Below are 14,025 nucleotides of genomic sequence, written 5' to 3' on the forward strand. Positions count from 1 at the left end.
TTTGACAGAGAAGGTATTATTTGGTAGGACATCTTTGCATACTGAGAAAAGTAGGAAATAGGTCATAACTACAATTTAAAAATACATTTATTTGGTCTTTCAACTCATCATATCTTCACATACAGTTGTCCTGCAGATCAGATAAGATGCATTTATATTTAAGCTATTGAATTACACGGTCCTTGTTTTATTAATGCAATTTAAGGTTATTTTAAAGGTGGTTAGCAGTGAGAGAGCAACAGAATGATATTGGGTCTAGTAGATATTGGAACAATCCAGAGGCTAATTACTACGATAAGCATCTTCCGTTTCATTGATCTTGACCTTCAAGTAAAGCTGCAGCTTCAGTGCTGAAGTTCATAATACATATTCATAAAATGAACCCTCCCTCCCCTTTCTAAAGGGAACTTGACTTATTTTCATCCCAATTCCCTCCGCAGCTTTTTAGAAACAGTCCACTGAAACATGCATTTATAATTCACTCCTAATGCCCCAATGTGCAGGAGCTGCTAGCTGCACAATAACTCATTTTCATGACAGTCGTCTACATGGGGTTTCCCCAAGCTGCTGGAGGAGAAAGGAGCCGGTTAAAGATGAGCCTGAAGGCCCAGCGGAGCCAGAGACTCTGCCATATATTTCCAGAGCGGCCTCACAGATATTAAACTAATGAAAGCTGTGAGATACAGCTCACATTGAGAAAGTCAAAAGAAATGAGGTGGACCATTAATGTAAGCTTAGAGCTACAATCCATTTGTATAAATTAAAAATTCTGATGAGTAAATGAAATTCAAAAATCTTATTTAGCATAACAGAAACAACAGGAGTAAAGAAATAATAACTGATTATCTTTGGCTCCCATTCGATCATGCCAGTTTTGCTTGAAACATGCTATCCAATGCAAGAATTAGTTGCAGCCCAGTTCAAAAAGTATCTTATCCTCCATCATCAGCATGGTGAACAGAGTAAGAGACAATGAGAGGATGTTCTGGAGACAGCTGGAAAGCGTCACAGTCACTGATTTCTGAGTTGAACTGGTTTGCTACTTTATAGGAAAATAATGAAATATTCCACCAGTTAGGATTACTCTAAGCTAATAAGATCATATGAGTTAGCTGCAAAACTAGCAAATTAGCATCAATCAACCTGAGCAGTTATTTTTGTAAAATTGTTTGGCAAGTACAAAAGGACTAAACCGCCTTTGTACATGACAAATTTTTAGAAGTCAAACAAAATACGAAAGTTTTCTTTAAAATGTAGATTATCAAAGTGAAAACTCTCACATTCTACATTTATATTCATAAGTTTTCTGTAATAAGCCACGATTGAAATACTCGGTAAATAATGACAGTTTATTTGAAGGGGTGTGCATAAGACTGGCATGACACTGTCATAAACATCACATAACACCTGTTATAACATCACATAACACCTGTTATAAACATGACATAACACCTGTTATAAACATGAAGGAGTCCTCATGAATGGTTATGAATGTTGTCATCAAGGGGTACTTCGGTAAATAATGACACTTAATACAAAGTTGTACTAAAATTTGCATTAATAGTCCACTAAAAATGTCAACTTTGATTTAAAAATGTCATTATTTACCGAATAACACTTTATGACAACATTCATAACCATTCATGAAGACTCCTTCACGTTCATAACAGGTTTTATGTGATGTTTATGATAGTGTTATGTCAGTCTTATGCACACAACTTCAAATAAAGTGTTACTTAAAAATGTTGACTCAAACTAAATCTAAAGCTAAACTTTATTTTCACATAGCTACATACAATGCAGCTGTAATTTTCTAGTGCATTCACATAGTGTACAAAAAGAATCGCCACTGCAGTAAACACAAGCTTTCATCTGACAGCTGCAGCAGAACTGCTACAACTATGCAGTAGTGTCCTGTAATGCAATTACCTGAACATGTGAAGATTAGCGTTTTGAAGAATATAAAGTAACACACAGCACATAGACAATGGGTCAGGCAAAAAGAGACCATGTCAAAACACTGATACACAGCATAAAGTATGGCAGGTGTAGCTAAGATTTTTGAGATATAGTTTAGTTCGTTGTGTATGTGTGAGAACAGAAGTTTAAAAAGATAATTAAATAGCTCAGAAAAGCAGCCAATCAAAGAACGTCCCCAGTGCTGACTGCATTACAAACATTTGGGCGTTAAGTACATTCAGTTGCATTATTTCAGAAAATTTAATTAGGTCCAATATTTTCAAGTCAATACTGAGCAGTAGCCTCTTAAGTAGCAATTTAAAAAAGCAACATACTAATTACTGAGCATAAGCAGTGGGATTATAGAAAGTGAAGACTTCAGGGTCATGTTTGCGACTCTCTGTGTCAACAGAAAACTGTCTCACTATCTCACAAAGCAGTAAATAACAGAGCAGTAAACTCAGCTGAAGCTCTCTGTGGATTACTTTCTAAAAGGTTTGTTTCTGGAAGTCTAGTTTATCTCCACTATGCTCTTAAGTGGGAGCTACATAGGTGTCATAAAACTGCACACATTTAACGGTTCAGATAATCCCTAGCAGACGTAGGCAAAGCTCGACATGTTGAGAGATGACACGAGGATTGAGCGAGCTAATGGGACTGTGGTGCAGTTTGTTGGTCCCAGTGGAAACAGGATGGTGTTGGTCTTGTTACAGCTCACAGGATCAGTGGCTGTTATATGATAATAGCCATCTGATAATCAGAGCTCTGTCTCTGTAGCCTCATTTCTTCATGTGGGCTCCCTGAACTCTTCTACCAGAGCAGCAACCTTCTGAGAACGGTGCATTAAAGGGTTCATTAGTCCAGTATTTAATCTGTCAGTGCTGTGACTAAAACAAGTTTATGCAGGGAATAGTAACCGTCTGTGTGAGCTTGGCCTGCATCTACAAGCAGGACTTTGTATGGGATTCAATGACTGTCAAAAGTGTCCGACATGAGGGTTAAAAAAATTTGTAACGTTCCTTACATTAACACAAGATAAATTCTAAATATGTTCGTATATCTGCAGATGCTGCAGGGTTCATGGGATTTCCCTGACCCACAAGAGAAACAGAGCAAATATTTCCATCAGTTACATCTGTCACATGTACAGCAATGAGAATAAAACAATGTCTAAGTTTATAAATGTCCAATACTCAATCTAGAAATCTAACAAAAGCACTCTGTTATACATAATCCAAATTTTAGTGTACGCATATATGACAATGTAGATGTTTTTTAAACAGATTTTAAATTCTAAAAGGTTTTATTTGGTCACCTCAGCATGCTGAATGCTTGAATTATTCTGAAAATATTTATTTTACCACTTGGGAACATTTACTAGCTGTACATAGAGCTACGACATTTAGGTAGTTAATAAATATTTAATAACAAAATAGAATGACCCAGAATTGTCACAGCAAAAGTAACTTACTATTTCCTGACGACATAAAAGTACGTTACAAAATGCCAGCATGTCATACGCAACTCATACACATATGTTGGGATGATACACAAAATGTGCTGCATGTCTTTATACTTAGACCAAAGTAAAAGTTTGTTTTTGATACATCTTCATAAGTGTCTTATTATGAAATAATGTTGCAGCAGCAATATGTTGACTGGAGTTCATAAAACCTCCTGATACGAGGAGTTGGATGAGCTTCAGGGAAAGTTGTGATTGATTTCCCAGTTATTCTCCTGTTATAATAATATAAAATACATTCTGTTGTTTCTTACAAATTATGTTGTATTTCTCATACTTTCACTAGCATATGTGAAACTCCTGGCTTGATTTAGTTGTCATGACAAATGTAAAAATAGCAACAGAGTCTGTTTATTAGGCTTCTCTTGAGCATTTCTGCTTCAATCTGATGCTTTTTGGTGTATCCCTGATGATTCCTTTGTTCTTATCTCTCTGGTGCGTACCACCAACCTGGTGGAAGAACACACATTTATTTAATATACAGAAAACTTTAATTTTATTCAAAAGCTTTTAAAATACTGCCAGAATCGGAAAAACAATCCTAAAACGATTCAAAAATCTCAATCAACGTAAGAACTTAGGCAAAGAAGTCGCACACAACGAATTCAGGTCACTGGGTTGTTTCCCATCATGCCTTGCATGTTTTCTCACCCAAAATCTTCAATTATTCATCTTTGTTCAGCTTGCAGGACTTCAAGAGACACGGTTTTAAACTAAAAAGCAATCACCATAGTGCACTTTGTTTTTAAAAATATATCTATTACTGTCCTCATCTTTTTGAAAGGTTTCTTGTTTAAAAGAAGTAAAATAAGAAACTGTTCCTCCCAAAAGGAGCAGAAACTAAAACATGGTTCCAGTGTGATTCTAATTTCTTTTTATTTGCTCCTATGTTGTTAGAAACCCAACACAATAATCAAAGTATCAGCTTCCAGATATGTTCTCGTCTTTATTCCAAACTTATCAAGACCTGAAAAAAGGTAAAAGCAAATTTTATACTTTTCAATTCAATTCAAAGATATTTTAGTAACCCCAAATGGAAATTAAATGTTATATAGCGCAATTTATCCAAGTTTCTCCCTTTTTAAAGAAATCTGGACACTTTATACTAAAAATTTAGCTTCTGATTTCTTAGAAGTGTCAGGTTTTGCACAGATCTATCAGGAGATCTGACCCATTTTCTCCACAAGTTCATTGTATTCATGGCCTCCAAACTCTGCCATTTGACCTGCACAGAGAGATGCAGAACACTCGACTCTGGAAACGTGTGAGGCTATATCTCATGTGTTGCATTAAGTGAAAAGAGTCCAGTGATGGATGGCGACGTGTCCAGATTGTTCCCTGGCTTCCCGTCTGCGACAGCTGGGATGGTTCCAGCCCTCCTTCGACCCTGATGGGGTAACTGCAGCTACACAGAAACAGACGAACAAATGAATGCTTGACTCTTACTGATGCTGGATGCTACAAGGTACATACAGCTTTGGAAAAAATGAAGAGCCCACTGAACTGAACCCTATTAAAAATCTCATGATTATTCCACCAAATATTGATTTCTGAGTTAAAACATTAGTATTGTTGTTTCTAAATGAATGTAAACTTGTTTTCTTTCCATTATTTGAGGTCTACTATAACTGCATCTTTTTTGTTATTTTGACCATTTCTCATTTTCTGTGAATAAATACTAAATTTTTGCTGGGGATTTCGGAGACATGTTGTCAGCAGTTCATAGAATAAAATAACAATGTTCATTTTACTCAAACATATAGCTATAAAATGTAAAATCCGAGAAACAGATAATTTTAAGTCATCTTTTAATTTTTTCCAGAGCTGTACATATATTAAAAGGCTTTTTATCAGGGAAACCTGTCCAATAGTCAGTTGCACTGCAGCAGCTTAATTCATGTAGACATCCTGACGTGTCTGAAAGATTTTTAAAACCTGTTTGAAAACATATTTCTACTCATTGGTCTTAAAAAAAAACGAGACTTTACTTCACTTAACTTTCAGTGGTTTTTATTGTGTTTTGAATTGAGTTTTTGTTTCATTATTATTATTATTATTATTATTATTATTATTAGCTCTGTCACTTTATCTTTACATTTTGCTTCAGAAATGCCTGATGTTAAAGCGCTTCATAAATAAAGTTGATGATGGTGATAATGACTTGCTAGAGTTCAGAAAAGACAAAAACAGGGGATTTAATCGACTTTGTTGCTTGGGACAGATGTGCCATTTTGAGAACAATTGTGATTTTAGCCCATCTCCATCTCTCCTGCTTACAAAGAATCAGCGCTTTTCAAGCCAAGCATGCTTTGTCAGACTCCTTAACAAAAAGCTTCAGCATTAGGCCAGACAATTCTGATTTACAGTTGCAGATGTGATGAAAATCTTGACTGTCATTCTGCTCTGCTCCCTTCCAGTTCCTTTATTAGGCCAGCTGCCTCGCCTGCAGACGCATTGTGTGAGCAGTTGGAGGGTTTTTATCCTCCACCTGGCAGCACATCAAAGACCAAAGAGCTCGGTTCACATCAAGTGCTAAGAGCAGCATTTATCATCCGCTGAATATTCAACCGCTGCTTTTTCCTACACAATTAGTTCTCAAGTTGAACCGGAAACAAATGAATATTGGTGCTCAGTGGAAAAATGGAAAGATTAGTTATTTAAAATCCTGTCCTAATTGTGCTCATCTTGTCCAATCTAACAAGCAATCTGGTGTTAATAATGCAAACAAATGATTGGAAAAAGAAATCATTTGTGGAAAACGCCTCCAAAACATTTTGGCTGCAGAAATAATGATCGTGGGTCGGCTTATAATTCACCTAAAGTCGGATTTTCTGGGGAGGAGAAGGGATTATTAGATTTTCCATTTATAACCAAGAAAAACAAACCCAGAGTGACCTGAGCTGACCCACAGAGAGAGACTACAAACAACAAAGGAATAAACTTTTTCAAAGTATTTGATCATTTACAACATTTAAGTTGCTCAAGGCAATTTGAAAATAAATCCTGACTTTCACAAACTGTCCCATGTTTGAATTATTTTAAACTAACTGAAGTAAACTGAAGTTTTTATTTCAAAATCTGATCTTTTTTGATTTCAGCTTTACAGAAATGTTTCATCACGTCTTACATGTCATAAGAAAGAGAACAGAATTTACAATTTTCCAGCAGACAGTCCCTCACATCAACCATAAGAAGGATAGACGGCAAAAGGTAATTGCTAACAAAGATGCCAAACCATATGAATAGAAAGTTGAGTGGAAGGAAAAAAGGTGCAGAAGTCACATGGATATCAGTAGGCTTGAGAGGATTGTAAATCAAAGCTCATTTAACAGCTTGGAGGAGATTCCCAGGATGTGGACTACAGCTGGAACCACACACAGCATGGTGTTGTGTTTTGTGAAAAAGGAGCCACTAACAAGTACTAAGTAGATGTAATTTATAGTACATCTACTTTTTAGTATGCCAATAATTTTATGATTGATATTTGGTCCTACTTAATATTCAGCTTTTTTATTTTCATTAGCTGTAAGTTATAAACCTGTATATTTATTGCTGCACTGAATCGAATGATTGGATGAGAAACTAGATTTGTGTGAGTTTGACTTAAGACTAACATAAATCATTTAATGAGAGCAACAAAACTTCATAGGCATGAAAGGCAACATTTTTTTAAACTACCATATTCAGTCACTGTAGCTACAATTAAGTACTTCAATCAACAGCAGAGTGACTTCATAAAGTTAAAAATAGCCCATAATCCCAAACGCAGCGCTGTTCTTGGCTCACTGTCACCAGACAGCCTGGCCGTAAACACACCTCAGAGCAGATGGCACGTTTTACCCATGATTTAGGATCAGATTATGCAATCCTGGCACAACCACTGGGTTGCATCATTTGAGGAGATTAAACATCTTCATTTCCCTTTCCCATCTGCAAGTCCCCCCCTCTATTACCACAATACCACCTCCCATCGCTGCTCCTGGCCACAGATGGCTAACAAAGCCCCTCTGGAGTCCGTACACTGAGCTCTTCATAAACTATGTGAACCGCAAAGTTCAAAAGGGATTGTTTTGGTCCAGTGATGCAATCAACTAGAAAAATATCTGTGCTGAGTCTGTCGTTTTCTTATATCCTAGCAACAAAACAATCACAGACCTTTTGAGAGTCTGTGACTGCTAACAGCTCTTAAAAGTGTAAGAACTGGTAGCTGCACACACACTGGAAAAAGAAAAGCTCCATTGTTTGTTCTTTTTTAATACTTTTGTTTTTGGATGAACATCATATTCCTCATCATATTCCCCGTTTTACACGGTTCAAACTGGTGACTGGCTAATATCAACAATATCATGAACGTAACGTCAGGTATCCATAAAACCAACTGCCTGATTGCAGAAGAGGCCAGGTGGTCTGAACTGGACTTTGCAAAGTTTATTCACACACAAACTCTGAGAACAAACATTTACTGTCCAAAATCGCACCAGGACAATGTCAGTATAATAAGTTTTACAAAAGAACAAATAAAATTTTTAACAAACTATAACATTTAATCTCTTTTAAGAGCAGAAAAATCTGTGTGGAAGAATGAACAAACCTTAGGTTGAATATAATAAATTTTCACTGCAGATAGATTTTTCAGTCTCTGTAAGTCGGTCCATCAGATGAAAAAGCAAAGAAAACTTTCTGTAGCAACAAACTGTACTGTATATCAACCCATCTTGAATGATGGGGATGAAACTGGCAATCTAGGAGAGACTTCCTCCAGCTGCCTGGTCAAACTGAGTGATCAAGGATCAAACGGAGGCTTGAAAATGACAGTTTCATTGCAGCACTGCAAAAATAGCACAGATAAAACAACTTCTGACTTAAAAACATATAGCAGCCTTCTATCACATGAAGCAAAGTCTCAGAGTCCTCTTGAACCATTTGGATATAGTTTCTAACAAACAATATTGAACACAGAAATCCCAACCATGTATTTGGTAGCTCATGGGGATGGCAGCGCTGTATTACCCTGTGAGGATGCAGGCAATTAACAGACACACAGGAAGCTGTGAGCAATTATTTCCAACCCTTTTCTACAGTCAGTTTAGATTCAGTGGTGAAGAGTCTAGACCTAAATAGAATAAAAATGTTTTCAAAAGCTCTGTCTGATTTGATCTGATTCAGATTCTTCTTTAAGAACTATAATTAGCATCTTTCAAAGTATTTATTTCTAGCCTCCCTCCTCTTAGCAGTCTGTGTTAGTTTCTATGAGAAGCAGACAAAATCCCTCCTTGTGTCCCAGAGACCAGATGCTAAAATTGTTTTTAATTTTATTCCCAAACAAAGGCATAATTATTATAGTTCACATTTTTAACTACCGTTGGTGTTATTAATTAACATCAGTCTGTGTATTATCCAGAGTATCTAGATCCTTCTGTTAAAAACAAAATTTTATAACTCAATATATTCCAGAACAACCAAAAAGATAAGATACTGCAACCCTGCTGCATCAATGAAACGTCTCCAAAGCAAATTGCAGTATATCACTGACACTAGCCCTGTGTTGTTTCCCTATTGAATCCTTTGAATAGCATAATTGTTTGTGCTATACAAATAATTTGTCTTTTTAAATAGTTTCTTGGGTCACTTTGCTTCCTCTTGAAAATCCTTCCTCTTACTGAAAATAGCCGATGCTGAGTCTTCTACCCACAGTAACAACTCCCACACTGATGAGTGTTGTTTATGCTGCCTGCTAGCACTTCAATATTATCTATTCACAGTTTTAAAGATATGAAAGTTTGTAATGTTTGGAAATCTTCTGAATCGAGTCACCAGCTGATTTCTCACTGCATTTCTACTGAGAAGTTTTCCCTGATTTCTCAAAGTGTGATTGAACTGACTGCTGACATGTGATGGTAAGATACTAAGCGCTCCACAAATTCTAACTTTAAAACAAGTTTTATGGCTTTAATCCCTATTATCCCTACTAATGCAAGCCTATTAAAACATCTAGGTTTGAAATGAAAAATAACACAATAAATTGACGTATTTGAGTTTACAGAGACCCGTAGCTCAGTGATCACATTTTTAAAGACTTGCCTCTCGTTTTATACTGATCAATTCACAAATTGTTTTAATTTCTGAAAGTTTTTCACATCAACACATTTTCAGATACGCCCCTTTTTATACATTATGTCCCTAATTGACTTTAAGGAAGTGCAGAATCAACTTAGAATTTCGCTGTAAGAGGATTTTTGCTGCCAAAAGCTCATTCCTTCCTTTCCCTTTAACAGGGCACTCAGCAATTATGAAATTATTGAGCATCCCTCCTGCCCCGTTGTAAGACTTTCACATTAATCTGGTCTCATCTGCTGCAACATGTTTCCTGTGGGCTGGACTAAAGACAGGAAGGGACTTAGTCTGAGCTATAAAATTAATAAGTTGGGTTATTCTCTGGAACGTCAACAAGATAGAAAAAAACAGTGCTGGACAAAAGTACATTTAAAATCTGAATAAAGAGAAGCATCAGATTGTTGATTCAAACCAAATTAAATCACTTCTTGTGTGCTTCTATGCGCATGTGGGTCACCAAAAGTTTGATTAAAAAAAGAAAGCAGTGAGAAAAGTGAGCAAAAGGAGAAGCGCTAACACCCTCAGCAGGCTCAGTCACGAGCAGATCAGCTTCTTCCCATGGGAAGCCAGAAGTCTTTCTAACACCTCGACCGCATGCATAAACGCTCCCTGTTTATCAGCTTGAGTCATCATTAAAAACACAGACCTTTTCTCAACTATCCTCTAATTTTAGACAGCCAGGAACAGAAAGGACTCAAGTAGGACTAATTCTCTCAGAGGAATTGTATTTCTGGTTTAAAAATCGATACTGGCCCTGCGTGTAATCGAGCTGCGATGGAGACGGTTCGGATGGGTTTTTACTAACAGATTGGATCAGGTTTACACTGAAACTTAACATGAAGAAAAATTTTACATGTTTTGTCATGTTAAGATTTTTAAACACAATAATATCTTCTTTTCTCCTGGCTGATACTGATTTTCAGTTCTCTTGGATGTCTTTCACCTTCTGGTTTTGAATTTGAATTTTTTTTTGCTTTTTTCATTGAACTACAACGCATTAAAGAGACCGAGGTGATAGTTTTGATTTTTAACAGAAGACAAAGCAATGGCAATGTTATGCTATGTTAAAAAGGATTCACACTCTTGTATTTTGTGCATTTTATGGACTTTTAATTTTTCTATTTCAACAATTTATTCTGCTATTTATAACTTTTATAGTCTTTAAAATATGTTTTGATATTTAGAATATTTATTACTGCCTTTTAAAAATAAAATTACAGTTTAACTTACATAAGGGGTTTTAATCAAGTACTGCTTTTCTACTCCTTTAAGCTGAGTACATTACCAATTCTGCAACAATATATTTGCAAATAAATGCTTCCTACTGTGTTACTTTTACAAATACAATAAAGAATTTGAAAATAAAATATTTCTAATAGCGAGCCATCTAAAAATCATAGATTTTCCAAGAAGTTATTGCAGTGTTTCTCATTTCTCACACTGTCTGTGTTCCTGCAACACTTGAGGAAGCCAAGTGTCTCAGGGTTGATGAAGTTCTCAGGATTTTTACTTCACTTCAGATCTCTCAGATAATTTATCCTCATCCTTTCAGCTTAAAGCATTTCCACAGCATTCAAGAAGGAAATTCACATTTTTCAAGTTTTAGCTGAATTTGATTGAATAAGAAAAGTGCATCAAATTGTAGCTTTTCAGTATTTTACCTGGTGATCTCCAATTTGAGCTGTTCAAGGAAAATGTGTTGTCTGGTTGGTTGAGCTGCCTTTTCTTTTTCTTTTTCTTTTGTAAAAAAGGAGCTGAGCAAAAATATTTTTTTCTTTTGGCTGTGCAAAATGAAACAATGAGTTTATAATAAAATCAGTAAAATTTCTGTCAGAACTGAAATCTTTTGCTTTGCCTTTGCAGGGTGCAAAAGAAAGCTACTTTATATAAAACACAAACTACTCATGCAACTCAGAGGGTTGAAACAAAACTCCCCAATGCTCAAACTCTGCACTTAATTAAATATTTCTAAATCATTGGCGTTACTTATAAAAGTGCATCATATAGACCGTGAAAATTCCTATCATATAACATATTCTCAGCAAATGTATTGTGTAGAAAGTGGCACAAATATCACTTTAATTCTAATAATATTGACTTCATTAAAATCTGATCAGTGTAGCATTAACTGGTGGATAATTCAGAGCGCACAGAAACAGGCTTCATCCCAGGAGAAGGTCCTTGAGAAGCGTCCAACTCTGCGTCACACTCTCACCAAGTACAGACACCATGAGCTTGAAAACTGTTCATCACGGAGAGAAAAGTCAGCCCCCAGTTTTAAACAGAAGAACTACATATCCCCCACAAAAATAAACCACGGACAGAAGCGACCAACCTTTCTGCTGTTTGAAGGACTGGATTGAGCCCGAGTGGTGCACCATGGCGGCTCTCGGTTGGTCTCCAGCGTATTTAATCAAATTCCCCGTTCGGAAGAGCTAAACTGCAGAACGCATGGGAAACTGCGGAGGGAACCCGTGGAGGTGTCAGCTCGTCTCCCATCCTGCTGGAACGATCTCACGAACGATGCGCAAACACCAGCAACACCTGTCTCCGCTCCGCACGCTGCTGCTCCCTCCTCCCTCCCTGCCCACTTTCTCCTCCTCTCCTCCGACCGCCACCATTCACGGCTGTTGTCATGGCGACGGCCGGCAGGGGAGGTCCTGAGATGGACGCGTCCTCCTGCGTCCTGATTTACGGACTCCAGACGCTAAACTGCGGGAAATGACCGGGGCAGCGCGTCTTACGCATAAAAACAAGGGTATGTTAATTGATTGACTCGTCAGTCAACGTCTGTGTCCTACTGGATGTCAGACATCCACAGGGTTATAATAATAATAATAATAATAATAATAATAATAATAATAATAATAATAATAATAATAATAAGGTCTACTTCTTTAAGCATCTGCTGCCTCTCTAATAATTGCCGTAGAAAGATCAAGCAATCTAAAAAGAAGTCATAGAAGATTTTATTTTTTCCTTAGATTTCCCTCGCGCACAGTGTGATCATCCACTAGTTTATTTTTTCACTAAAAAGATAAAAAAAAACCTGACAATAGCAGTGTTGTATAGTAACGAAGTAAAAATACTTCACTACTTTACTTAAGTATATTTTGGAGTACTTCATACTTTCCTGGAGTATGAAAATTTTTGATGACTTTCACTTTTACTTCACTATATTTCCGAACTTAATTGCGTACTTTTACTCCGATACATTTTCAATGTGTGGTTTAGTTACTCGTTACAAAAAAGCGAGAGAGAGAAACGCAAGTGTTTTGACCCCACCTACTGATTAGCAAGTAGCAAGCAGGCTACCGAACAAAGTCCGTAGCCTGCTTGCCTGGGCTTGTTCATCACCACCAATAGGATACTTCTTCTTCTTCTTCTTTTCTATTATGGCGGATCACAAGCAACTTTAAGGTGCATACCGCCACCTACTGTACATGAGTGTGTAGAAGCATTACTTCATATCTATTAAATTCTACTTTTTAATTTTGTATTCTTAAGATAAATAAACAATGCTTTCCTTAATTTGTGAATATCTGTTATGTTTCCTTCATTTCCTAATATACCTTTAAGATTCCATTCATGCCCCATATTTCTAACTATTCTCTTTAATTCTTCCCTTTCGAGTTCATTTGACTTACAGTTCATCAATATGTGTTCTACATTTTCTTTCTCTCCACATCTCTCACATTTATCATTATTTTTCCTCCCTATTTTATAAAGCATGTCATTTAAGTAGGTATGACCTACTCTTAATCTACTAATTATTATTTCTTCTCTTCTGTTTCGTTCATTAATGCTTCGAATTCAAACTGACTTTTGTACTTCATATAATCGTCTTCCTTTCTTATCTTCATTCCACATTTTTTGCCATTTCTTGATTTCTTTACTTTTAATTAGGATACACCTGTTTCGCTTCTCCCATTAAACACAAAGCAAGTCTCGCAATCAGTAGCAGTCACATGGAAATTCTATCTTACAAAAACTCCCCGTCCAACTTGAAGAAACACATCGAGGTAACTTCTTATGAAATGGTTATAATCCTCCTGTTTCAGTAACTATAGCTTGGTCACTAGGCACTACTGTATTGTGAAATCTTGACCATAAATGAACTTTGTTTGGCATTGTTTCAGTTCCACACGTGGTGTATTTAGCTTAGGCCTAATGTTGACTGTAGCAGGCTACCTAGACTCCTCTGTTCAAGGGGGGACAGAAGCCATAGCGATAGCAATTTAGACTAAATTTAACGAATATAGGAAAGGCAAGCAAGTTCAAAACCAGGTTTACAGATGCCAATAAGCTGCATTTCCCTCCCAATTCTTTTTTTCTTTTGCATAATGACCAGTTGTGTGCACCACCTACTGACTGTAGGATTGACTGATTCACTGATTTGTGAAGTAGAGTAATCGTAACAGCTCTTTTTC

At 36.5% G+C, this 14,025-nt stretch overlaps 1 protein-coding gene across 3 annotated transcripts in view; it reads right to left on the reverse strand.

The window, feature by feature from the left end:
* ano3 (anoctamin 3) overlaps positions 1-12,146 on the reverse strand; it is a 46,310-nt gene extending 34,164 nt beyond the window's left edge. Inside the window, exon 1 of one of the 3 annotated variants that reach the window (XM_032581879.1) lies at positions 11,931-12,146. In XM_032581879.1, the coding sequence (XP_032437770.1) occupies positions 11,931-11,976 (46 nt within the window). In that variant the 5' untranslated portion in view covers positions 11,977-12,146. The remainder of the gene's footprint in view (positions 1-11,930) is intronic. The other 2 variants (XM_032581871.1, XM_032581861.1) reach the window with 2 other exon arrangements.
* Positions 12,147-14,025: the final 1,879 nt, after the last annotated feature.

This window comes from Xiphophorus hellerii, chromosome 2 (genome assembly GCF_003331165.1).
Source record: "Xiphophorus hellerii strain 12219 chromosome 2, Xiphophorus_hellerii-4.1, whole genome shotgun sequence".
Lineage (NCBI taxonomy): Eukaryota > Metazoa > Chordata > Actinopteri > Cyprinodontiformes > Poeciliidae > Xiphophorus > Xiphophorus hellerii.